The 27,439-nt window shown below is 44.1% G+C and overlaps 3 protein-coding genes across 3 annotated transcripts; 2 read left to right on the top strand and 1 right to left on the bottom strand.

Moving 5' to 3' along the window:
• Positions 1-4,467: 4,467 nt before the first annotated feature.
• Positions 4,468-16,745, top strand: LOC131265132 (uncharacterized). The gene is made up of 4 exons (XM_058267394.1): positions 4,468-4,491; positions 4,705-5,080; positions 11,443-11,611; positions 16,553-16,745. The coding sequence occupies exons 1-4, from the start codon at positions 4,468-4,470 to the stop codon at positions 16,743-16,745; spliced, it is 762 nt and encodes a 253-aa protein (XP_058123377.1).
• Positions 16,746-19,529: 2,784 nt separating this feature from the next.
• On the bottom strand, positions 19,530-25,690 carry LOC131261848 (serine/arginine repetitive matrix protein 1). Its single transcript, XM_058263689.1, has 5 exons — positions 25,303-25,690; positions 24,119-25,136; positions 23,702-23,900; positions 23,009-23,605; positions 19,530-22,851 (listed from the first exon to the last, which is right to left on the bottom strand). Exons 1-5 carry the CDS (start codon positions 25,312-25,314, stop codon positions 20,592-20,594), a joined length of 4,086 nt encoding a protein of 1,361 aa, XP_058119672.1. The 5' UTR covers positions 25,315-25,690; the 3' UTR covers positions 19,530-20,591.
• A 204-nt stretch (positions 25,691-25,894) lies between these two features.
• On the top strand, positions 25,895-27,426 carry LOC131263176 (ribosome biogenesis protein BRX1 homolog). The gene is made up of 2 exons (XM_058265337.1): positions 25,895-26,159; positions 26,237-27,426. The coding sequence occupies exons 1-2, from the start codon at positions 25,968-25,970 to the stop codon at positions 27,269-27,271; spliced, it is 1,227 nt and encodes a 408-aa protein (XP_058121320.1). The 5' UTR covers positions 25,895-25,967; the 3' UTR covers positions 27,272-27,426.
• The last annotated feature ends 13 nt before the right edge of the window (positions 27,427-27,439 follow it).

Below are 27,439 nucleotides of genomic sequence, written 5' to 3'. Positions count from 1 at the left end.
AAGTCGCAAGAACTCTTCAATGACATTGTTTTTTCCAATCGTAGAAAACACATATTCTTAAATATATTTTCACTAATTTGTATGAATGTTCTAACAAATAATATGCTTGGTTTTATTCAAAAGATCTGCTTTGAAACAACTAGTTTCAATAACCAAGACATCTAATCATTATAATTATTTTAATTCATACTGGAATAATCGGGTGATGTTACCTTTCAAATATTTGTTAAATTAATTCTCTTCAAAGTTTCCTCATCGTACGACGGCTTTTTATCGAAATTTTACAATATATTTTTATTCTAACAATCATCTTGAAAGTGTTCACAGATAAAAAAAAATGCTCAAAATATGCTTAGATATGTAAAAAAAGCATGTTGGGAATCACCCTGTCGAAAAAGGACCTAGCTTATGTGTTTACTTCTCCAAACCATCGGCTATGGAGAACGCCGCCATGCAAAAATTCAATTTTTGTACATTGTTCCACCGTTCGCTTGTGGGTTGAAGCATCTTTTCAATAAAGCTTTCTTCTTGCCACCTTTCTCATCTATTCACGCCTGCGACACATGCAAATGCTGTCGATGCTTCTGTCGGTTGGTAGGAAAACAAAAAGGCCTTATGATGACGGACCCACTGGAGGGGAAAACTTTCGATCGTTTGGCGGTTCCTTACCGTTGCTGCACCAGAGCGGGTTGGCGTCTCTTAGCATATCCGATTTGCATTTCCCTTTCTCCGGAACATTGGCAAGGAAGGTTTCACTTTTCGATATTCGTTCAATAGTTTTCACTAGGATACAAGACAAAAAAAAACCTTCGACTTCTTGTATCCTGTATTTAGTAAACCAGTCTCTATTTGTATGAATGATCAATAACAAGTTGTGTTTGATTATTCATTTCTAAAATACAACCGCAAAACTACCGTTAAATTGTCCCGGGGTAGCGATACGTGCAAACATTTGAGAGAAAGTGCTTCAAACGATCATATCGCGTGTCTGGACACGTTCTTGGCTTTATGAGGAAAATTTTCCTTCATAATTGGCAAACAAGGGCTCCCGAAGGGCAACGGTGTGCCAGCATGCACGATGCACGAAGCTCATTAGGTTAGGACAGAGACACTTTTATCACAGGCAATCTGATAAATTGTGGCAGGTTCGCTTCAGCAGAGGCTGTTTAAATGTTCATCCATGTGGCCTAAAATCGTGCATCGAAGGATGAATAGTCAAACCCCGTTACATTCCCGAAACAGTTACGGAAGATAATGAAGCGTCAGGTAATCTGTTTTGATCAATGAAACATAGATGGACTACGCTACTGCACGATAGTAAGCTTCGTGATGTAATGAAGCCCAATTTCTCCAAGGTGGAAACAATCTGTAAGCTAATCCATCGTTACCATCTGGGAACACTGCACACTCCGGTGAAAATTAAGCCAAGAACTGGCAGGAAATTTTCTTCTCATGGCGAAAGCCGATCTCAAAATTGCAGATCGAGCGATCTCGCGTTTCCGACATTGCTAATTATTACGGCATTTGCGGAGAAAATTGTTGCCGAAAAATTAGCAAACAGGAGAATGCAATGTGTAAGTTTACAATACAAAAATGAATAAATAAAATAACAAGATCCCTTTAAATGGATCCTCTTTTGGAAAGTTTGCCTATAAGCAAACTAAGCATATGCTTGGGGCTTCCTCCGGCTTTCGAGAGTCTCGTACTTTTTGCCTATGTTTTTATTAATTTTTATAATTTAATCTTTTTAATTTGTCGAATATTTGCTTGACTTAGTTAGATTTGACCCGATCACATGATCTAAGGACTAACTCACTGCTTCATTCTGTTTTCTTGTTCTTGCATCTTATGTTCCACGTAAACTTTGATTTTCTCCAGCTGCTCAGTGTGGAACTCGAGCGACAATTGTAGATTGTCTAATATTTCCTTCCGAAAGTCGATCATAATGCGAACGATCGCTTCCATCACGGTTAGCATATTGGCAGTAGCTTCTCCGTCTGCTGTCCACCCTATACGCACCAAATGACACATAATCACACACAAAAACGCCCTTTTTAACAGCATGTTTCACAAACTTGCAGTATATGGCCGAAACCCAAGCACACTTCTAAGTTTAATACTGTGCTTTGGGTTTTGCCACCAGTTTAACTCTAGACTGTTCCGTCCAACCTTCTACAAAGAACCGAACTTGTAAAATTTAAGAAATATTGCTCGAGTAACGAACGATCGTACCCTATAGTTAACTTCGGTTGATTTTACTTTTATAAAAAACTTTTCTTAGTAATGACTTCGATGGCATTTTTTTAAGGCACAATTTGAAGGTTCATTTTAAGATTTGTTTTTATAACTGGATGATTTTTCGTTGTGTTCTGATGTTTTTTTTTGTGTGGTTTAATGTGATTGTTGGGGGTCCGCGACAGCCGAGCGGTAGCGCCGGTTAGAAAATCGGCCCATGAGCGTCGGGGCTCACCACCACGACGGCGTGGGTTCGAATCCCAACCGAGACCGGACCCTCCCCTGTACGAGAGGACTGACTATCCACGTACGACAACAGGGAAACAAGTCTCGTAAGCCCTTAACGGGCAGGCATGACCAAGAGGTCGTTACGCCAAGAAGAGAAAAAAAAGAAAATGTGATTGTTTGTCACATAACATATGTACAAAAACTTTTACATGGAATCAAAACTTTCATATTTCACTTTCTTCCAAATTATAAAACTTTAGCGAAAATAATAGTCACCTCTCACTAACTGTTTGTTACTTTAAACTCAATTGAAAGTCTGAAAATTTTAAGGAGCTTATTGTTATTAAATGTTCGATTTCAATATCAGTGAAGTGGCAAAGAAAAAGCATAATTTTATTCGCACAGAAACCTTTACCAGAGATATGCTCTTTGCTACCCATTAAGGAATGAATTTAGGATAAATTATCTGCCTCGACGTATCTGTTAATCAAGAGGTAAACATTATGTTGAATAGACGGGCCAAGATACTACGATACAGCTTAATTTTTTCAATTTTCGTTAATTAATTTATCTGGCCTTATGGCCTACATAAATCTTAAGACTAGACTTAACAATTAAGCGCGAGCATAGCGTAAAATATGATAAACCGAATCCGCAGTCATATTAAAGTCCAAGGAATGCGTCAAGTTATACACGGAGGCCATCCGGAGCAATGGATCACGAGCACAAAAAACATTACGACGAAAAGGAACGCTTAACAAAGGTCTAGATCTGAGGGCTCGACTTGGTGCGTAGAAATCGATTTCTGCCAGAATAAACGGAGTATCAATTTGGTCAGTTAGCAATTTATGTAGAAAAACAACCTCGGAAATCGTCCTCCGGCGTTCCAACGTGTTAATACCAAGCAGCAGGCACCGAGTCGGGTAGTCCGGCAGGGACGCACCGTTCCACCAGGGAAGACGGGCAAGAGCAACTCGAGTAAACCTGCGTTGGACAGCTTCTAAACGATCGATCCTATTTCTGTGCACAGGTGACCAAACCACAGACGCAAATTCGACAACGGGTAACACTAAACTGCAGTATAAAGACTTAAGGCACATCGGATCACGGAAATCTTTGCACGCACGCAACAAAAATCCTAGCATTTAGTTCGCTTTCACTATAGTAGCATCCACATGCACGTTAAGGCTAAGCTTAGAGTCTAGTAAAACGCCAAGATCACGTATGACATCACAGCGAGAAAGATCAGAGTCACAAAGCTTGTAGTTAAAGGTAATCGGTGACTTTTTTCGCGTAAACGAGATGACAGAACATTTACTAACATTAAGTGACAAACCGTTGGATAAACACCAACAGTTAAAGACATTCAAACAGTTCTGGAGTTGAAAGCAGTCACTTGTGTCGCGAATAGTCAAGTACAGTTTTAGGTCGTCAGCGTATAATAACATGGAACAATGATCTATGGCTAGGGTGACGTCATTAATAAATAGAATAAATAAGAGGGGTCCAAGAATGCTGCCCTGAGGTACCCCGGTCTGATTTGAAAACGCGTCAGACAAACTGTCGCAAATCTTAACTCTAAGTGAACGATTAGACAAGTAAGACTCGAGCCAACAAACAAGGTCCCAGTGCACTCCCATTTTCGTCAGTTTCTTCAGCAGGATGGCAATGTTAACGGTATCGAAAGCAGCGTTGAAGTCAGAATAGTCAGCTTAGATCTCGCCTTTAGCCAACGATCAAATCATAGCTGAGGAATCTTCACTAGAGTTTCAAATTTATACCGGAAATGCCAAACAAAGAAATCACGAAAAAGAAGGACTGAAGCGTGAGCTGATGCTAGTCCCATTTGCAGTAATTCCAATTCACCGCCGGGAAAATACTAGGTTAACACCTTAGCATGAGACCTGGTGCTTCGTGCCGGGGATGCTTATGACGTTGGGAATTATGCTGCTTGATGCCATTTTGAATGTTCCGATCGTCAAAGGCATTAGCCCTCCACAAGGGATGGTTTATTGTTACGGTTGCACGGTAGGTTAATTAACCTCACGTGTGAATTGGTGCAGCTAGGTTGAGGTGATCTCGTGGTTTCCGTTAGTGGGTGATCCAAGAAACGCAACATATTTCGAATGCCCGGAAAAAAGACAAACCGTTACTCAGTAATTGAATATTTCCACATCAAATGCAGATTTGCTTGTGTTATCTTTCCTAACCGTGTCCATTTGTTTCTCTCCCATTCGGCAGCTTGTCACATTCCTGCTTCTCCCCGCGTACGGTCCACAGCTGGTCAGTTCGTCCGCCCGGGCACACACGCTTTGGTCCGACGGTCCGACGAATGGTGGCGCGGCTCCGGAACGATGCACCAGCAGTGGCAGCCTGAAGTACCTGTCCGGCGACGCGCTGACGGACAGCACGAACTGCATCGGGCCCAACAACGCCCCGTACCCGGCCAGTTTGGTCGCGCGGACATTCTCCAACTGGGCGCCGGGAGGTTCGTCGCGGCGCGGAAGGATGAGCCAACTGCCTACACTCGACCCCAAGCTCACCCAGAGGGCGCTCCTGCAGGCCTACGGCGATGCTAACGAGGCGGCCACGCTCGAGACTGCCCGGACACGATACAGTAAGTCCATGCCATAGTAAAGACATTTTAAAACATTCGGCAACCGAAAACAGCTTTTCTATACGAAGATCTTTTCTATGTAGTTTTTTTAAATCATGAGTTATTACAAAAACCTTGTGCCTTTATGACGTAAACATTTCTTTTTTCAGCTAAACGTTAGATAAATTTTTTATCGTATTTTTTATTAAATTATGTTTATGTATTTTTGTCATGTTTATTCAAATACATGACGTAAATAGAGGAATTGATTCCGAGAAACAATTATATTTAAAAACAAATTTTATTTTCAAATACCGCTGGTTCTGATATCGAGGTGTTTTTTTTATTTAACTTGAGTTTCATGGTTTCAAAACTATTGCAATTTATCGTTTGTTTCGTTTTTTCTTTACTTTAATTCGATACTTCAACTTAATATACTACTGTGTCCAAAAAGTAAGGTGACTGTGGTGCTCAAACGGGGTGCGTCAAAGGTATTGGTGGATTGTTATTTTTTTATTCTTGCTATATGTGTTTTTGATTTTTACAGCAAGTTTCATGTAAAAATATTCATCCGGATAGGAGATACGATTTATTTTGTGCGCTACTACACGTATGACCCTCGTTGGGCTAGTTTTTCAGTTCTGGCTTATTCCTGGCACGGTATTTATTCGAATGATTGGTTGTTGTACAGTCTGAAGCATAGTTACAAGTCTCGTCTAGAGTAATAATGCACTTCGTCTTGTCAATTTAGTCGGATAGCGCTGTTTCACTCATTTCAACGCAACCCCTTTTTTCAAAAAAATTCAACGATATTGGTACCAGTCGAGTTCCAGGCCCAAAACCACCTCTAAAATTATATTTACTGATACTTTTGATAATTTATTATTATCGGTGAAGTCTCTTATCATCAATCGACGATTATTTAACATTGATTCCCTAATATTTTGAACGTGAGCTTCGTCAAATGAGGAATCGTTGAGGGTAATGTGTCCCATGACGCCCTTTTGGCCATTGTGGCCCAGGCGGCCATTTTGGAATTCACTAAACCCCTAGCAAACATTTTTTTTTCGACATTACTGCATCACCAAAAGCTATTTCAACGAATCCGCAGCTAAAAATTAGTTACGCATACAAAATTTTAAGCAAATTCTTTGCTCCCCAAATGTGGCCAGGGACGAAAAACGAGGGTCATACGTGTAGTAGGCCACAAAAAAAATCATATCTCCTATCCTGATGAATATTTTTACATGAAATTTGCTGAAGAAGCCAAAAACATATATTTCATCATTAAAAAAATAATAATCCGCCAATACCTTGGACGCGCACAGTTTGCGTACCAAAGTCACCTTACTTTTTGGACACAGTAGTACAAATCAACAGTCGCAAAAAACGGTAGCGTACAGTCATTGCCTAACCCTGCACAAACAGAGATAAGAATGTGTTCGATTTTTTGTAGACTTAAAGACTTCTCATTTTTCCAATTTTGAATAGTTCTTGAAAAACTTTGAACAGCACTTGAAAAGTTTGAACATTATAATATTGCAGCCGATTAAAACAGCCCATATGTTATTTTGCTACAATTTTTATGAGTTTTGCATAAATTCCCCCAAACCGGACATTCCGTTCAAGCTAAGGCCATAGGAAGCATTTGAAGTGTTTGTTTTGCGAAAGCTTGTTAGAAAGTCATCTCGAAATCACACTTGACATGGAGATAAGCAATTGGCAGTACTTTAAAAACATTTCCTACGAGATGATCATGGTCGACAACTTGATCCCCGTTTGCTAAACAAATTCCAGTCCTCTACACGTAACATGAGGGTTTGAAGACAATTAGTGTAAGCAGAACTTGGAAAAAAAACGTTCCCAAACGTAGGAAAACATCCCCTCAATATCGATCTGGTAAAACATACTAGGCTTAAGTGTTTAAACACCTAATTCCTTACAATTTTGTTTTGTACATAAGACTCTTAGCTGTTGGGATAAATTGCTAGATAAAATACCTTTCGCCCCCCTCCCTAAGATTAGTAACACGTGAAACCCGTTCCGCAACGTGGTGGTCAAGAAAACCGAAAGCTCGCGTGGTGTATGGAAAATGTAAGTCTCGAAGAAGAAAACAAACCACGCCACCTGCGCTGTGGCGCAAACCGGAAGTGAATGTGAAAAATTAATCGCTTTCGATGTGCATCGAACAGAACGTCGGAGGGTGGAGGAGAAGATGGAAGCAAAACTCACTTTCCCGTTCGTCCAGCGCTGGGGCAGGAAAAGCGAAGCTAACGGGCCGGCCTACCATTTTCACGGTTCTTTAGCACCTTTTTTTCCGCTCCACCTTTCAACAGCCCTCCCTCTAGGGGTGGTGACGTCGGGAGCCGCTAAACGGGGCGCACTTTATGGTCAAGGCAGTGTCGAAAGTGCCCACAAGCTTCACAAGGTTCAGGGTCGTGGTGGTATGGCATGCAAGCGATTGTTTTCGCGTTCCAGGCGTGGGAAAAACTCGACACATCGATCGTACCGAATCGTGACCATTTGGAGAGATGCTGAAGTTCTGCAAGGTAAAAGTTGTCACTGGCTCGAAAACCCTTAAAGTTGTGGTGCAAAAGTGGCGTGAGATTTAATTTCGCCACTGTCCGACCCGAGTAGGTCGTCTCGTGGTGCGCGCTAAATAGGGCGGTGAGGGAATGGGCTTTCCACTCTCCGGCTCGATGGCGTGCGGAATTTAGCGCAACCCGAAAACCCGGCTTCCGAAGGGCTCCAACGAGGGCAACGACTCTACCTTTTTTTTCTTTTTCCACCCACCAAGCGGTACGTGCGCGTGAATGCGTGCGAAATTTCCACAATTTCACATCGATTAAAACAAATGACCAACGCGAATTGCACGCCACTGTTAGGCTACTCGCTTGTTGTTCAGGTGCTGTTCGGTCTGTTAGTGTCGATTAATGAAGTTAACCGGCAAGATTTCGGACGAATGATGTTGAGATTAAAATGGGTAACATTTGCTATTTTTTGTGTACGAAACATATAAAGCCCATTTTAAACGATAACAACTCTCACTGAACGCCAGATGCCTTCCGGAACATCACAATATCATGTATTGTCTCAAATTACCATGGCAACTAACGACACATTTTTCGTTGTCAATTTAAATTTATGTTAAAAGGTGCTTGTATTTGGTTCAGAACGTGTTTAAAAGTAAATGATGAATGAAAAGTTAAAAATATGCATTCGCAATTTACAGTTTTCTAACGAACCAACAATGTTGCTGACAAAAATTACCATGGCAACTAACGACACATTTTTCGTTATCAATTTAAATTTATGTTAAAAGGTAAAGGCTTGTATTAGGTTCAGATCGTGTTTCCAAGTAGATGATAAATGAAAAGTTACAGTTTTCTAACGAACCAACAATGTTGCTGTCAAAAATTATATGTTTTATCAGAATACATTGAGCAAGAAGGTCTCAAAGTGTTTAAATATTCTAAGAATGATTTCAAGACGGGCAAGATCGTTTCCTTCGATGGCTTTTACTCTTTCTTTTGAACCGCTACGAATCGTTGTAACGGATCTCAAGTAACTGTTCTGCCAATGCGCGTCTGGTTTAACATACTCTTATCGACCAACCGGAAACACACGCCTCTTGGGAGGTGAACTGGCAGGAAGATGTTAACGTGACAATATGCTAATATCATCCCATCTGTTTGATTAACACAACGCCTCGGGGTTCTAGAAGCGGGCCCATGAACTTGGTTGAATAAAAACTGTCTTCAATGAGTCACAAGATATCGTTACGCAGGGTAACAAACACTTAATTTTTTTTGTTAGTACAGCGATGGTAACATTACGAAAAAGTTCCATGGTATTTTTTGCTTAAAATATTTCAAGACATGATGAATCAAATTGCTTTTGTTCAAAATGTTTGTGTTACTCTTTAGCACGCTATTTTTCCAGTATTACTTATCTCTGGCTTCGGTTGAAAGTTTCTTGAACCCACCAATTTGCACTCGAAATATATGTGTGATATTTAAATTTAACCATTTCAAAAATCTTAATTTGGAGTGTCAGAAGTTGTTTGGTTAAACAAGGACCTATTCCAAACAAGGACTTATTCCAGAAAAATCACTAATAAATCAAGAGGGCCCATAAACTCTTCCTAGCCCAATGTGATGGAATGTAGTTAGTATTCGGGACATTTCTCAGTGCTCTCTTTTATGTGATTGCCACGATTAATGTTTCTTTTCACAATTTTCAACACGTCAAAACAGAGAAAAAAAATGTTTACGCATCATTTTTTCTCACCAAATTTATTTAAAAATGTAGAAATATAGAAATAAACATTTTGCAAGACACTTTCATTTAACGTTAAGACGATATTTTGGTTATACTAAAAGAAGCCTTTTTGATTATGATAACAATTTCAATGCAATTTCATAGCTTTGATACATCTGTTGAGGGGGATATTCTATCAAAAATTCATTGCAAATCCTACGATTGGCCAAGGGCATCCGAGAGCTAGTTAGAGGGACGACTGCGAAACATCATTGTTGCTGATTTCAACGAGTACAAATGTCGAAATGAGTCCCAATCCAATCCATAATGCTTATGATCACCGTTATGTCTATATGGTCGATATGGGCCGTTCAAATGACTGCAATATAAAGAAAAGAAAACAAAATTTGTATGTGTTGAGACACGATATGTGTGGCTATGTTTTACATGTGGTATACATACGAGTCCCAATCGTTTCTAAACCACCATGCTCCTTCTAAGATTCTAGCAAGGTTATGATCGGATCCACCATTATCTTGATCAAATGTAGAGAAATTCTTCCCATTATGGACTTCCAACGAGTCACCAGCGGTACCCGAATACTTTCCCACGGTGAGCTTGTACTTTTCCTCCTCGCTCGCAATCTTGAACTCATCATAAAGCGCATAGGTTGAGTTTCCTTCGAAATCTTCCAACAGCACCAACAGCTCGTGTCTTCTCGATCTCGTCATAGCATGAAGCTTTTCCAAACCCAGCCAATGCTCTCCCTTTATGTCTCCAAATCCGTACTTGTACATCGTCCAGTTGCGGAAAAAATCGACGGACCCATCAATCCGTCGCTGGAACACTGTGAAGTTACCGCCGAGGTTGAAGTTGTTTTCAAAGTTACAAAACACCAAGAATTTTTGTGCAATGTTTCCATAAGGACCAACGTAAAAAATTCCTGAGGACTTAGATTTCATCCGGTCACATGAGCTAGGAACCAACACGCTGCTCATCTCATCTAGTGCTTTTTCAATACTCATGATTTGTTGAGAAGTTTCATTGCAAAGTTTATTTGTATCTTCCCGAAGCATTTTGTTCTTTTCGGTGCTTTGATTATTCAGGTTTTGTATTTGAAAGTATAAGCTATTATGTTGTCGGTCCAATGTGCTATTTAGCTCCTCACGAAGTTCTTTAAACCTTGATTCAATCTCAGTTTTCATCTTTTTGTCTTGTTCTTCTATCATATACTTCGTGTGTTGCTTTATTTCCTCCAGCTGCTCCGTGTGGAACTCAAGCGACAGTTGCAGGTTGTCCAAGATTTCCCTGCGAAAATCGATCATAGCGTGAACGATCGCTTCCATCACGGTTGGCATATCGGCTGTAGCTTCTCTTTCTGCTGTCCATCCTAAGCACACCATATTGCACATAATCACACACAACAGCGCATTTTTAAACAGCATGTTTCATAAAATTGCAGTCATGGCCGAAATCCAAGAAAATTCAAGTGTAATACTGTGCTTTGGGTTTTGCCACCAGTCTAACTTTAAACTGTTCCGTCCAACCTTATACAAAGAACTGAACTTGTAGAATTTAAGAAATAGTCTTCAAAGAGTACGAATAACATTTTATCTTGAATTTGAGCACGATAATTTTTTCCAGTTTTTTTATCTTTTACTTCGGTTGAAATTTTCTCGAACCCAAAAATTTGCATTCGAAGTATATTTGTGCTGTTTAAATTTTCCCGTTTAAAAAAAACTGAATTTTAAAGTTTTTAACTTCCCCAACTTTTTGCAGTGTTAGAAGTTGTTGGTTAAACAAGGTCCTACTCCAAATTCTAATAGTATAATCTTGGCGCATAAACTCTCAAACAAACATCTATTACGATTCTGTAGCCAAACTCGGGCCTGCTAGTCCAATGTGATGGGATGTAGTTAGTATTCCACTGGTTCCCCAATCCCATGGCGATCTAAACTTAGAACGAGTTAAGCCACCTGAAGAAAAATGAGCGAAAGAAACTCCACGGACGGAAGGAAACTTTCAATTTTAACCTCACCACCATCAACCGTCGGCACATTATCCATTCTTCCCGGCACGTCTTCTAATCCACGATCGTTTCGATTTCCATTTCTGCCCCGAAGGTCGCTCGCTGGACGGCAGCCAGTGCCGGGACACGCCGTCGCGCCTGTGCAAGACCCGCTACAACACCACGGCCCCGATGTACGGCGTCAGCCTCACTTCCGGCCAGCCGGTCACGATCGTGCAGAAGTTTCCCGATCTCCTGCAGCAAGTTGTCTTCGAGGTGTGCGAGTAAGTATCCGGGGGGGAATGGGGCTGAAGAAGGGAGCACCGATTAAATTTATTTTTATTGCAACTCCATAAATCAACAGAATATGATTTCTCCCGGCCCCGGGTAGCATCCACCGTATCATTTTTCGCCGGAAAATCATCGCCGTATCATTTTTCGTCGGAAAATGGCGCGCCAAAACAGAGCAGCCAACCTCCATCCCCAGGAGCATTAATTTATGCGTCGTGCGACAAATCGCGTACATTAACATACAAAAGAAGAGCGTACATTTAGCGTTTATTAGAAGAGATACAAACGCCTTATTGTACGCTCTCGTAACGTTTCGACCTGGCGGTTGTCTACATGTAGGCGCTAAATTTAAACGGTTTTTTCGGTTTAAATATTCCAAATTCCAATTTACTGTTTAATTTTCGGTTTTATTTTTTTTTTTTGTTCATTTCATTACAACATCCATGTTTTTTCAAATTATGTCATCAAATGAACGGTATTTGTCCTGAACGTATTTACGTTGCTCTCATGATGGTTCTAGGTTGTGAAGTCTGTAAAATAAAATACCCTATTATTGCAAACGTTTCAAATATTTAAATGCATACTTACATTGTTTGTTAATTCAACTGCTGTTAATAAGCAAGCTGGTGGTTTCATCCATCTTTTAGTTGCTTCGCCTTAGCAGGTGCTGTCAGTGAAGATTATTTATTTACATTTATAAAACATGTTGAGAGCGGCAGAAATATTTGATTAGTGAAAAAATAAAAATTCCACTATTCATAAAATGTAACTTACACAAAAAGGAATGAAGGCTTGCGCTGTTTAATACACACAACGCATGTAGTCTATATACAACCGGCCGCATGTTCTACCGGAAGCCGGACGCCTGCGGCAACTTGTGCAGTAAGGAAATTTTCGAGCCGGAAATTTCAGAGCCTCTCACACTACCTGAAGATCAATCAATGGGCATGAGAAAAGAAAGATAAAATTGGACAGCAACATAACCTCTACCTATACCTGAGTTTCCCGGGCAGCGACACGATTCCGTTCGGTATACGGGTGATGGTCAGCTAATACGGGTGATGGGGTGATCCTCACAATTTGATTCTTCTTCTGGTTTACGTCACACTTACTTGTTTCCAACGCGCAAACACTGTCCGCGTCACTGGTCGAAACAGCGATAACTGGAACAGCAGGGTAACGGTGCTACCTTCTTTGATAAGCTCATCAATCCTGCAATAAGACTTTTATGGGTTTTATTGATTACGCACCATACCAACATCAAACTGCATCTAACTTACCAACTGCCTCCTTACTGCTGGCTCAGGATGTAAGAGTGGAGCCGTAATGCACAATGCAGTTTTAACTTGACTGAAATGTAAACAACTACATTCACCTTTAATTCTCGTGCCAAAGTTTGCCAAATGATTTATATTTTCCGTGTAGAGAAATACCTTTATCGTCTTCATTTTTACACTGTACATTAACTTTTCACGATGATTCTGCTGTTAAAGCAAAAATATTCTTTCGAATGGAGTCTTCTAAGCGCTGCGCACAAGTTTGTTTTGGTACGAAGACGTCAAACAACAACAAGACCCAAGAAGAGTTAATACGGAGGTTACCTCATATAGCATCTGATTGAATTTGAATGTGGTACTGAACAAGAGTTTTGCCTACTGAGATGAGAGGAAATCAATTTTTCACCATCACAACCAACAACATTTCGTAAGCAGACGACAATGAGTGCAAAAAAATACGTTTAATGTTTTCTTTTTCAATCAACGCTTTTTGTTCTAGATGAACCAACCTCCTTTTCATATGTGTGTTGCGCGGAGCACACTAGCGCCCCTTCTGGTTGTTCCTGTGTGACGCGGATGGTTTGAGAACCTTTGGGGTTATAGCCGTCCCCAGCTACGTTAAAAGATGCGATCGTACGATAGCCATAGTAACGATTCGTTAATCGATGAGATGGGCAACATAACACCACAGCATAACGGCTGTAACCCCAAAGCTTCCCAAACCATCCGCGTCACACAGGAACAATAAGAAGAGGCGCTAGTGTGCTCCGCGATACACACACATAAAAAGGAGGTTGGTTCATTTAGAACAAATTGCGTCGATTGAATAATAAAACATTAAACGTATTTTTTGGACCACTTTGTCTTCTGCCTACGAAATGTTGTTGGTTGGGATGGTGAAAAATTGATTTCCATGCACCTCAATAGGCAAAACTGAAGTTTAATACCACATTCAAAATTCAATTAGATTATGAGGTAACCTCCGTGTGAACTCTTCTTGGGTCTTGTTGTTGTTTGACGTCTTCGAACCAAAACAAACTTGTGCTCAGCGCTTAGAGGACTCTAATCGGTAATAAAAGACTGTTTTTGGTTTAGCAGCAAAAGCAACGTGAAAAGTGAGTGTCCAGTGTAAGTTTTGAAACATTAAACATGTTTTCTGTACAAAGAAAACGTGGATCGTTTAACAAAACGGTACGGGAACCGGTAATTGAGGAATGTTTGTTTATGGTCGTGAATGCATTGTGCATTTCAGTCCCACTTCCTTATCCTGACACGGCAGAGTGGTTGGTAAGTTGAATGCAATTGTATTTCGGTATGGTTCAAACACAATAAGTGCCAACAATATCTTATTGCAGGTTTGATGAGATCGTCAACGGAGGTGGTCCCGTTACGCCTCAGTTCCAGCGGTCGCCGTTCCGACCACTGTTTGTGCCCTGGAATTAAGTAAGGGTGGCGTTAGATGGTGGACACAAATAACAAGGTGTAGAGCGACTCCACTGAAGGAACCGGGACGTATCACGAGGATCACACCGTATTTCGAAGACTACCCCAGGCCGACTATGGGTAGACCATTTTGCATTATACAGAGCAAGCCGGCATTCCGTATTGCGTAAGTAATAATAAGTAATTTGTTATTACGTGGTTGGCGGAATTTTCTAGCGGAATAGATTGCTTACTATTAGCAGTAATATCATCAAACAATGTAAGTATGTTATTAAATTTCAGTCAAACTTTTGCAATAATGTGGCGTTTTATTTTACAGAACCGGGAAAATCAACAATTTAAGTTCATCGACAGTACATGAGCGACAAAACTAGTTAATTTTAGAAAATTAAGATTTAAATTTGTTAAAAATATGGGTGAGGTAATAGAAATAATAAAATGATTCAATAAAACTAAAAAGTAACAGTAAATTTGAATTTTCAATTTTTAAACCGAAAAAACCGTTTACATTTAGCGCCTACATGTAGGCAACCGCCAGGTCGAAACGTTACGAGAGCGTACAATAAGGCGTTTGTATCTCTTCTAATAGACGCTAAATGTACGCTCTTATTTTGTATGTTAATGTACGCGATTTGTCGCACGACGCATGAATTAATGCAGCTGGGGGTTATGCTGTGGTGTGATGTTGCCCATCGCATCGATTAACGAATCGTTACTATGGCTATCGTACGATCGCATCATTTAACGTAGCTGGGGATGGCACACGTGATCGATCGAAAGTTTGCCACCCGTTAAATGTTTCCTTCTTTCCAAACGCCCCGCTTTGTTGTTTCGCGGGCTACTTTGCGGACGATTACTTATGCAAACAGTTCCAGCGCTGGCCATTTCTAGCGTGGTCGGATACATTCGCGCATTTGTGGTTTCACTCGTTCCGCCCCCCGTTTCGCCGTCACACGAACCACTGTGTGTGCGCTTTGTTTTATATCGCGAAATACTTAATGCCGCTTTATTTGTCCACCGAAAGCGAACGAAAGAGCGTGACTTTCGGACGATGGGAAAGTTTTAACTTTTACTGCCGTAGGTTTCCCTCCCCCTTCTGCCGCTTATCGTGCGAATTTATACCGGCATTAACATATCGCTTGGCTGGCCGGAATTTAGTCGACTATGGTTTCCTTTTCTTCAGCCTCAGCAACCAAGCGCCGTTTTGCTGGCCTTTAAACTTGACCGATTTTCTCCCGGGGCGAGGGACATGGCCGGTGGGGGATGGTTGGATGATACATATGTGCATTGAGAGTTTGTCCACGGCGAAATTCTGCATCGATTTCGGTGCACCGGTACGGTGAAGCGAAACCGGACAGACCGTCCTTCGAGGACGGGTGGATGACTTACTTTCGTTTGCGTTGACTTTCGAGAAATCGTCGCCTACCAAGTAGCAAGCAATTTTTTGGGTATTTATTTGAATACGTGATGAGAAAAATCAGTAACCTAAATTATTTAGTTTTAGGTAGCTAAAAAACATTAAGGTATGCCTTTCTATATATGGCCGCGGGCCATATGCTTTTCTAAAGTAATGTAAAGTAAAGTTACATAAAAAGTAGTTGAAGACAAAATATTTTAAACCGTTAAACTTTTTTTTAACATTTTCATATTTATTTTTGTTGAATTTTAAGTTTATTCAAACATATGTATATGTATTCAAACATATGAATTTTGGGGAAGAAAACAACCCTGACGTCGCGAAGAAATCCGATCAAAATTGAGATGGGTTTTTGTATGAAGCACTAAAATTTTCGTACGGGCCCGATAAAGTCAGTTGGCGGGCCGAACTTTGTCGACCCCTGGTGTAGAATATAGATTTAATTTTAAAAAATGTCAAGGATAAGTAGCTTTAACTTTCGATGTTAGAATTTAAAAAGAAGAACGAATTTAAATGCTGTCATAATTTATGTTCATAGATAAAAGTGAAAAAAATGAAGAAATATTATCAAACAATTTTATTTTGCCTAACCACGAACGTTAAATTTGTTTCACTATGTTTTCATGAAAAAAACTGCAATGAATTAGAGATAAGTCTTAGATAAAAATAGAAAAATCATAAGAGCAAAATCTCGAGTTTCTAGAAATCGGCAGAACGGAGAATATCAGGGGCGTTACAGTAAAATAATTATAATAATACTAATCCAATTTTTTCCATCGACTCCATCCCATCAACAGATCGTCCGAATGTGATGTCGTGCGAGGCGAGTGCACACAGACGTACGTGCCGTACCTGTTCCTAGTGATTCCCCTCGGACCCGTCACGCTCACCGGCCAGGACTACGTGCTGGTGGAGAGTGGATGTGTCTGTAAACCGAAGTACGCCACGGACAAACCGCGGGAGACGGGCGGCGGTAACTTCATCCCCTAGGGCGAGCTAGATCGGAGGCATGCAGTGGCGACTCCTATACCGAACACAACCCGCTGACACGGACCCCGCTTCAAAGGGTCACTAGGAGAAAAATTTAGCTGAGAATCCAGAGTAGAAGCTGGAACACTGGAAACACCCGGATGGGGGTCGATGAGAAAAAAACGGGGCCCACAACGCTGGCCAGGGAAAACGTTAGCTGTTTTAAATTATTTGACACTCGTCCTTTGCTCGATCGCAAAGTACATTCTTTTTTTTCCTCGACGCAACAAAAGACGTAAATGACGCATTTTTTTTCGGATAAAGAATGATATTGAATAATGTTTCGTTCGTTTCGAAAGGGCGCAATCATTGGTCGCCAATCCTCCAAGGGCCCTCGCTCGAGCCCGGGGCGCGACTTATCGTAAGTGGAACGTGAAACATGGCCGAATGGAATAGCCTCCGGCAAGGGAACTAATGTGAGTTATTGATAGGTTTACGTAAGAGCAGCCGCCTTTAGTATATTTTTTGTAAATACAAATAAATATTTCTATCCCTTACACTGCACTTGGCTTTTTATCTCGGTGCGGGAACGACCGGAAAGAACGGAACTAGTGATAAGAATGTTTTTGACCATGGAGCTTAATGTTAAAAACAAAACTAAATGAACGCATACGCTCCACAATGGCACACCATACAGATGTGATTATCGGACTAAAATGAACATTTACAAAAACATTAGCAAAGAAGAAGAGGCGTCCATTTAAAATGATCAATATCATCACTTACATTATGTAAAAGTTTTATTCTAAGATATAACGACTTTACCAGAGAGAAAAAAAACAGTAAGATCCGGCGTTCAATTCTAGGCAGTTCCTTGGAGCATATCATCCATCCTTACGCCAACAAACAAACGAAGTTTGGCTTTCTTTCGCGATCCATCCAATGCAAGACAGCCGTATGCAGTTTTCAATCTTTTTTTTCTGAGATACAGTGAAATATTTTCTATGGTTAATCTTTATTTGTGTTTCGCTTGTGTGGTTTATGCCGCAAGCCGCAACTCGTCGTGGGTCGTTCATGCTTGTTGGCGTGGCGCCAAATTCAGACCCCCACCCTTCCCCCCATCCCGAATGGCGGCTCGTAGTGAGAGTACATTGTTTTAGCGCTATTTCTCTTCTTCTGGATGCATTTCATTCTTCGATCTGCCTTGCCCTGTCGTCTGCTATCAAGTTGGTGTCGCTTTCATGCTTCACTCGAGGAGAGGATTTAATTATTTGTGGTTTTCTTTTTTTTAATTTCTTTTATTACTTTTCTTACTATCGGTAGCCAATTCATAGTCTAGTTTGGTCACTTAATCGCTAAGAATCTTGGTTAATGTCGTTTTTTTTTACTCCAATACTAAATACTACGTCTCATCGCATCACAAAAGGACACACACACACACACACGTACACACACGCACACACATTACACGGCACACACCGCGGTCAGCCTCATCAAGGAGCCAGCAGAGAACGGGAGAAAGCGACAAAGAAGTTGTCGTACAAAAGGCAGGAAAAAGACAAATACAGCATAAATGTCCTTTTAATTCCGTACATTAGTTTATACTCAAATTGTTGGGAATATGGATTAAAAATTGTCTATGAGAGATAAGATTTACCAAGTCGTTTAGTTCAAGCGAAACGATAGCTTCTTTTGCTTTCATGAATGAATTGATTCAATTTTTCAATATGATTGATTTTGGCTAACTTGCCGGTTAGAAAATCGGCCCATGAGTGCCGGAGTTAACCACCTCGACGGCGTGGGTTCGAATCCCAACCGAAACCGGACCCTCTCCTGTACGAGAGGACTGACTATCCACGTACACAAAGGGAAAAAGTCTTGTAAGCCCCTAACGAGGGCAGGCATGACCAAAAACGGTCGTTGCTAGTGTTGTGCCTTATGAATCTTATGGTGAGAATCATTCATATTCATCTTTCACCTAAGATTCATTCAGATGGATTGATGAATCATTTGGGATTCGAATCTTCAACCGTTCATGATTCTTCCGAAACCTTAATGAATCTTTCATGGATCATTCACGAATCTGCATGATTGTTTCATTGGCGTGGATCATACGATCAAAAACAAACATAAAAGAGGTTCCTCTACCCATTTTATTCTCATCACTTTTCATCAGTTGCTGAATCTTTGAGATTCATGAATCTCTCATTAACACTCTGCCGTCCGGATACACGCATAGGTGTAATTTCCTTAAGGACGAGCCCGTACATAGGAGTTCGGACAGAGTCGGTATGGCTCTGATTACGAGTAAGGGAACAAATTGTTCGACTTAGCGTAGGAGGATATACCCCGGCTCGTATACGCCAAGAAGAAGAAAGATTTGGCTCGCTCAGAATGGGTTGGCCAAAGGGTCACAAAAAATGGGGTTTTGATTGGTCGCATGATCTACGCACCATTACTAATCGTTATGATTCCTTTTACGCAAGAGAGTAAGTCAAATCATTTTGAGCGAGTTAAAGAATTGACTCTCCATTCCAACTCACTCACTCTGAATTGGCATATTTTACTGAATCGTTATTCTCAGCACTAAACGCTAGCTGCCAAATGCCTTCTGAACTTCAAACCAGCAATCAAAACTGAAAATTACCATGGCGACTGATGAAACAATCCACGTTGCCATGGTAATTGTTACAATTTATTCTACTGGTTTGCAGAAACACAGATTTTTTTTTTTAATTTAACTAATGCTGCTTCGTATTGCGCATAACGTAAGGGGCTGGGTTACGCGAACTAGGTCGTTCGGTGTCATTCGCATAACATGACTATTTTGAAAATCCAACCTTTTCCATACTTTTCTCTCTTTCTCACTGCCTCTTTCATGATCTCGGAGCGCGCACACTCTACTAGAAAACAAAAAAATATAGCCTACCAAGAATACTACCAAAATGGCAAAATGGTACCTTTCTTCAAACAGTGGACTACTTCCGGCCGGAGCCGATGGTGGAGAGCAGGGACCCTCTGCACCGGTCGCTAGAGCATTTTTCAATCTGCTTTACACTAAAACCACCCATGTATCAGCGAGACTATTCCGCTTTTTTCGGCTAGAACATTTTCTCATACATACAAACACACACACACACGCAGACACACAAACCCATATTTGCACACAATCATACGCACACGTGCATACATGCTCAAAGTAGTGGGGCATTCTTTGTTTTTTTTGTTTTTTCTTTTGTTTTGTGGCATTATTATAATATTTTGCTTCAAATATTCGTGAAAAGTGCTGCATGTCAACACACGAACAAAGTTAACCCCCCTTTTTCCGTACGTTATCTAGTAGTAGTAATAGTAGTAATAAAGTAGCGTGCGCCTTCGTCAAACACGATACGATAAAGGCTATCGTATCCGACTGGTCATCCCGCATTAAAATAGTACGTTAAAGACTCTGCTTGGGGTGCGCAACCGCCTCTCACTGCCCTTGCCGCTCCCCCTTCCATCTCCTGGCAATTAAAGAAACGACGCGCAGCTTTTTAGCGTCGTAGTGAAATCTTCGGCCGGCAGGACGACTGTCGGTTGGTTTCCTAGGACACCGTCGTTATTATCAAGATACATCCCAACTACGAACTCTTATGGATTATGGTCTATCTATACAAATGTGTGTGTGTGTTTTTTTATAGTTTCTCCTTCGCCACGGAATACGAAGGAGTTTTCCTCGCGTCCTGTCTCTACTCCTGTTTTTTTTTCTATCGACAAACCGTGAACCTTGTCTTACTTGAGTCGAACGTTGGCGGCGGGATCCATCATCATCCTGGTGCGCTCGTGGCGAGAATAGGCATCCTGCCGCAGCCACCGGCTGCCACGCTCTCAGTCCGAGATGCTTTGCTGTTTCTTCATCGACTTCAGGGCTCGTTCGCGCAGCTGCTTCTCCAGATCGTCGTTCACCGCCGTACCGGGTGCCGTACCCGGGAGTCCCAACATGCCACTTCCCTTCTTCGAGCGCACCGCCACCACCACTCCGTCCTCGTCGTCCGAGGAAGACGAGGAACTGCCTCCACCACCTCCACCTCGGTGATACTTTTTGCTGCTCTTTTTGTGTTTCTTGTGTTTCTTGTGTTTTTTCGCGTGCTTCCGGTGCTTCTTGTGCTTCTTGCTGCGCTTGCTACCGGATGCGGACGAACTGCCCTCGTCCAGTGAGCCATCCCGTGGGCGTTTCTTCTCCTTGCGTCTCTTCTTGCGCTGCTGAACCCGCTCGTCCGAGTCCGAGCTGCTCGACGAGGACGAGCCGTCCGGTGGTTCGGCAACAAGCCCCTTCGATCCGGACGCTCCTGTCTTTCCGGTGGAGGTGGTGCCACCCTTGGCGGATGAGGCACTGTTGTTGGTACCGGGATGGGCCTTCGCTTTCGATGGTTCTTCCGCCGTCGGGGCGGTACCTCGGTTCGCTTCCGTAGACTTTTGCTCGGTGCTCGTGAGCCTTCGTTTCTTTGCCGTCGTGGTGGCGCTATCCAGTGGGGAACTTTTGTCACGGTGCTGATCTTTGCGCTCTTCTGCTCTGTCGCCCTTCGTCGGCGCCGTCGGTGGTGGTGGTGGTGGTGCCGTATTGCCGGATGCTGGTTTTGTTCGCCGTTGATCTTCCGCTGGTGCCGACGATAACATCTCCGCCGTCTTCGAGGGAGCTGCTTTCTTTGGTACCCGCCGGTCCTTATCCTTTGCCGACTTACGCTTCTCCTCAACATCGCTTCCACCGTTGCCGGCGTCGTCCGGATGATGATCATCCTCATCATCATCGTCGTCGTCGTCACTGCTGGACGAGGAGGATGACGACGAGCGGCGGTGGTGCTTGCCTCCACGTTTCTTCGCCTCCGGCTTTCGCTTCAGCTTTTGCTTCTTGCGGGCTTCCTCTTCACGCTGCTTCCGATCGTCGTCCTCCCCCCGCCGGGTCGGCTTCTTCACAGCCTCAACTTCCCGGGAGTCATCACTATCGCTGCCGGTACTGTCGTCGTCTTCACTGTCCGGCGAACTGGCACGCTTCTGCTGCTGTGGTTTACCTTTGACGACCGTTTTCTGTGACTTCTTTTCCGACACAGCTCCGATCGCGTGCGGTTTGTCCTCCCTACCGCCAACGGATTGTGTTGCAGCGGCTGCGGCTTCACGCTCGTGAGGTTTCAGGAACGGCGACGGTGTCCTCGAAAGGCTACTTGTGTAGTCCCTTGCAGTCCTTCTTGCAACAGTGGCGGCATTGACCTGGGATGATGATGAAGATGATTTCGCCTGTTTCTTTCCACCGTCTGACACCGCCGGTGGGGCCACCGTTTTCGATTCCTCTCGAGGTTTGCTTACAGAACCAGATGTACGTTCTTTCGATTTCCGCGCGTCACTTTGCACGACGACTTCATGTGGTTGCTGTTTACGGGCTCCGGCAGCGCGTGTCTTTTCCTCCCGCCCATCAACACTGTTGTCTCTGGTGGAGCTTTTATCGACTGAACCACGTGTGGGACGATCCGTTGAATTCTGCTCGCGTCGGTCAGACGTTCCACGACCATTGCCAGTACCGCCACCACCGCCGCCGTCATCAAACGCCATCTCGCTAGATTCACGTGCATTCGAGCCCCTCGTAACCGACCGTCGATTGCCAGTCGACCCGGCCGGACTCTCCGAAGTCTTGCGCACGGCTCGACCCGCCGCTCCGGACGCCTTTGTACGATCCTGGCGTTCGGCACTATTGTCCCGATCCTGGCTTCCGCGACGTCCGCCGCCTGAAGCACGATTTCCGGTACCATCGCGATGGTTCCGTTCGCGTTCGTCGTACCGATTGGATGCCGGTGGTCCCATTTGCTGCCGTTGCTGCTGCGACTCATCCGAACGGCGCCATTTAGAAGAATTATTCGAAGCACCACCAGCACCACCACGGTCACGTTCCCGCTCACGGTCACGATCGCGCGATCCTCCTCGACGACCCCGTGACGGAGGGCTTCCACCATATCGTTGAGCCGTACGATCACGATCGCGGTCTCGCTCGCGCTGCTGTTGCTGCTGGTCACGATCTCGGTCCTTATCCGAACCGCGTCCGGGGCCTCCGGAACGCGAGCCCGGAGGTGATCGGCGACGGCCACCATAATTACTATCGCTAGGAGAAGGATGATTGAAGAAAAACGATTGTGACAATGGTTACTAACCACGAATGTTCGGAAAATATGCAGACAACACAAAGAAACATCCAAAATCACACTCGTCCTGAAAAAAAGCAGATAAAATGCTCACTGGTTGCGAGTGACATTTCTTACCGAGCATTCCCACGCATGGTCTGGCGTCCTGGCGACCGGGAGCGTCTTCGAGGCGATCTCGAACGGTTCCTCGAGCGGGACCTATTCTTCGACCGTGACCGTGAACGACCGCCGCCTCGTCCCCGTGGCCCATCGTCGCGCCCTCGACCACGGGAAACCGAGCGTCGATCACGCTCTCGATCGCGGTCTCTATCACGTCCAGCGGGCGATCTTCTCGCACCCCTGCCACCACCCCGAGACGACGAACCAGCACCCCCCCTCGAGCCTTGATTGCCTTCCGCCTCCGAATCCGACGAGTCTTTGTTCGAACGATAGTGGCGCTTCTTCTGCACACTGTTCTCTTTCTTGTGGATCTCAAAGTCATCCTTCTTTCGCCCGCGTGACGACGACGATCGGCTGCTTCCGGAACGGCTGCGGGACGTATCACGCCGGCTCCGACTGCGGCTGCTGCGCCCATTCCGTTTCTTGCTGGCGCTTGGTTTCGTTGCATTCTTGCCCTCCGCCGCATCGCTGCCGCTGGACGACGAGGAACCTGACGAGTTCGAGTTGGTACTTTGCGACCGTGAACTGGGGCGAGCTTTCTTTTGCTTTCTAGACCTACAACACCCGGAACGATGCAGAATACAAGCCATTTAATTGCAAAAGAAGAGTAATGAAATAATTGACTGTTAAGAAGAACAACACCACGCCTACCTTGACTTGGACCGTGATCGAGGAGATCGACTAGCACTTTTCTTGCGATTGCTTGGTTTGGCCGAACCGGAACGGCTCCGGGAACGGGAACCGGCTGTTGATCGACTGGGACTCTTTTTGCTCGTCGAGTTCTTCTTCCCTTCGGCCATGTTCATCAGCTTCGACTGTAGCTTCGACAGAGCGGCCGAGTTTCCGTTGCCTGGCAACGACAATGATTTGACCAGCGTTAAATTATGGTTTGGGTTCATGATTTTTTTTTCATGAATTATGGTTTGGGTTCATATCGATCAAAAATGTGTACACATTGACATCGCATGATGGTGGATGGTTTAGAATTTCTGTTTTACTTTGTTCATGGATAGCAGAAAGATGGAATTAATTTTACATGGACATGGAGAAACTATTTGCGTGACTTACTATTCTTATTTTCTTTTCTAGAAACAGAACCGCTGCGCGACCTACGTCGATCACGATCGTTGCCCCGTTTATCTCGCGGCGAACGGCTAGAACGTTTGCGAGACCGATCCACCGACCGACGACCCGATCTAGATCGGCGCCGATCACGGGAAGATCTACGTTCTCGCGATGATCCTCGCCGGTCACGGGATGTCGCCCGACGGTCCGTACGCGATCTTGACCGATCTCGAGACTTTCTCCTTCCCTTATCGTTGTTGCGTTCGCCCGATTTACCCCGATCGGACGATTTCCTACGACTCCCCGCCGTTCCCTGGTGCTCTTTGGAGCTTTTGTCCGCTGGAGCAGAGTGCTTGCTATCGCCTTTAGCCACCTCCGGGGGCTGCTCCGTGGCAGCGACAGCCGCTGCAGCTGCAGCCGGTGGTACCTTTTTCGATTCCTTCGGCACGTCCGCCTCCACGAACTCTTCGATCATTTTTTCCTCCTCGTCCAGGTAATCCTCCGGTTCGGGTTTGTACATTTGCCGCACGGAGTTCTTCTGCTTCGCCTTGTTGCCTCCACCGTCGTCCTTGTCGCGCGTGCGACTCCTGGAGCGCTGTCCGCGCGCGCCATCCTCCAGCAGTCGCGCATCTTCCTCCCGCTTCATAATCTCATCCTTTTTCTGCTGTATAAACTCTGCCGGTATGCCCGTGTCGGAGTCCTGTGCCGAGAGCAGCAGCGACCAGAGGTCCTCCATGAACAGGCGGGCGTTTTTGCCATTCAGAAAGCCCGTCAGATTGATTTGCATCTTTTTCGGGCAAGGGAACTTTTCCTCCTCCAGCTGATTGTACACAAACTCGACGATAACATCGTCCTCGATGTTAAGCATGTCGGTTATCTTCTGGCTGATCCACGGACGCAGCACGTCCAGTTTCACCTTCGACATGTCAACGCGTTTATTGAGATTGTCACTGAACTTCATCTGCTTCAGCAGCTTCTTCTCCTTGTCCGAGAACCGGGAGTCCTGCTGCTGGTTGGTACCCTGCGCAAGAAAGGAAACCAAAGGGAACGCATTAGATGCGGCATCACCGAGGGGTATCCTTAAGTTTCGTAACACTAGAACAGGTGTGTTTGGGTGTCGGATCGCTAGCAGCATTGAATTGCACAATTTGTCCCCTTTCCCTCACCGCGTATCGGGTGTTACTTACAGTGAACATCATCTTGAAAGGGATGAATAAAAAAAAGCACGCCAACTAGATGAAGCAACACCACACGACGTCGCCCGGGTTCGGATTTAGGCGCACAGACCGATTACAGCACTAGCTAAACAGGGGCAAACGCAAACTACCGAGTGTACAACTTTTTCTCCTTCTGTGACCACCAGTTTCACCCCGGCAAAACTTTCGGCCGCCCTGCCGGGCAATAGAGCCACCCCGAGGCGAAATGCGGATCAATTCCTGTGCACAGCAACCGACTCGATTCACGAACACATTGTCCACCGATGCATCGACGGCAACCACGCCACGAGGTCCACTTCGATTTGCAAGCTATTTAGCAAAAGAACACTCGACTGCAAACACCGTAAAGTGTACGCGCGGCCTTTGCAAAATGGCGTTCTCGGCAGTCGGATCGGAGAAAAATACGGCAAAAAAAAGCAAGAACCCGTCAAAGGGGGCTGTCAATTGTGGATCGAAACCAAGATCTATAGGCATTACAATGTGTGGTACATCTATCTGCATCTTGGGCTGTGGCCGATCCTGTCAAAATAGCTCGTGTCTGCTGTCAAACGAATTATTTACCTCATTTGTGAAGGTACCAAACCGCGTGTCTTCTGTTTGTTGAGTTAAATTTGTTAATTAAAACCAGATTCACGATGAAACAGTTGGAAACAGGAAAGAAAGGTGCCAAAGGCAAGGAGCAGCCAAACTTGAAAAAGAAACTTAAACCGGCGAAGAAACAGAAGGGCAAACAGAAGCTCAAACCAATAGACTCGGATCAATCATCCGACGAGGACATTCCGCCACTGAAGGATACGCGTACTTCGGATGAGCCGGTGCCTGAAAAGGTATGTTTAGTAAGAAGTAATCGTTTCGAAAAGATGCTTTCGTAACGTTTACGTTTTATGGTTTTTCTAATTCGTAGAAACGATGGACGAACAAGCAGCGTGTGTTGGTTTTGTGTGCCCGCGGTATCAATCACCGGGATCGGCACCTCATGAAGGATTTGAAAACGTTAATGCCGCACCACCGTTCCGAGCCGAAAATGGAACGCTGGAAGACGCTCGCGGTGGTGAACGAGATGTGCGAAATGAAGCACTGCAACAAGGTGATCCTTTTCGAGGGCCGTCGAAAACGCGATCTGTACATGTGGCTCGCGAACGCCGAACGTGGACCGTCGGTGAAGTTTCTCATCGAAAACATTCACACCATGGGCGAGATGAAGTTGACGGGAAACTGTCTACGCGGTTCGCGCCCACTACTGTCGTTCGATGAGGAATTCGAAAAGCAACCACACTTGGTTCTCATCAAGGAGCTACTGACGCAGATTTTCGGCGTACCGAACTATCACCCGAAAAGCCAACCGTTCATCGATCGTGTGATAACATTCACCTTTCTGGACAACCGTATCTGGTACCGGCACTTCCAGATCTTGTCAGAGGACGGTGGGTTGTCCGAGATCGGTCCCCGGTTTGTGATGAATCCGATCAGGATTTTCGACGGTTCGTTCACCGGCGCACCGATCTGGGAGAATGCCGACTACCAGAGTCCGGCCAAGCATCGCCAAATGCTTCGAAAGGCCGCCAGCGAGAAGTATAAGGCCAGCATAAAGCACAAGATCGATAAGGAGCTGCATGCGCCGCAGGTTACGCACGAACTCGATCCTTACGGAGACATCTTCCAAGGAAATGAGAAGGATCGGGCGAAGCAGATGATCGAAAAGGAGAAGAAACAGGGCGTACCGGACAAGGAACGCCAGAAGGTGGAAGAGATGCAGAAGCGAATGAAACAGAAGGATTCGATGCGTAAGCTTAAATTGGCCGCCATTAAGCGAAGCAAAACCAGCAATGTTATTAACAAAAACACCATACCGAAAGGAAACACTAAAACGGGCAACAAGAAGATTGCCAAGAGAGGCGACAAGAATAAGAAAAAGGCCTTTGGTAGGTCGAAAAAATAACAGGGCTCTGTTAGAATACATATTTTAAGTCAGCAGTGTCGCAAAATTTATGCAAAATAAAACCGTCTACAAAACAAGCCTCATGTTCATGTTTTCCCTTCAGCTGGAATTGGATTAATTTGTTAATTTACATTTTCAGCTTTTCGCTCTCTGTAACATTTTTTTGTC

This window comes from Anopheles coustani, chromosome 2 (genome assembly GCF_943734705.1).
Source record: "Anopheles coustani chromosome 2, idAnoCousDA_361_x.2, whole genome shotgun sequence".
Lineage (NCBI taxonomy): Eukaryota > Metazoa > Arthropoda > Insecta > Diptera > Culicidae > Anopheles > Anopheles coustani.
Note: the sequence above shows the minus strand (reverse complement) of the source record. Positions and strands in the feature narration are given on the sequence as shown.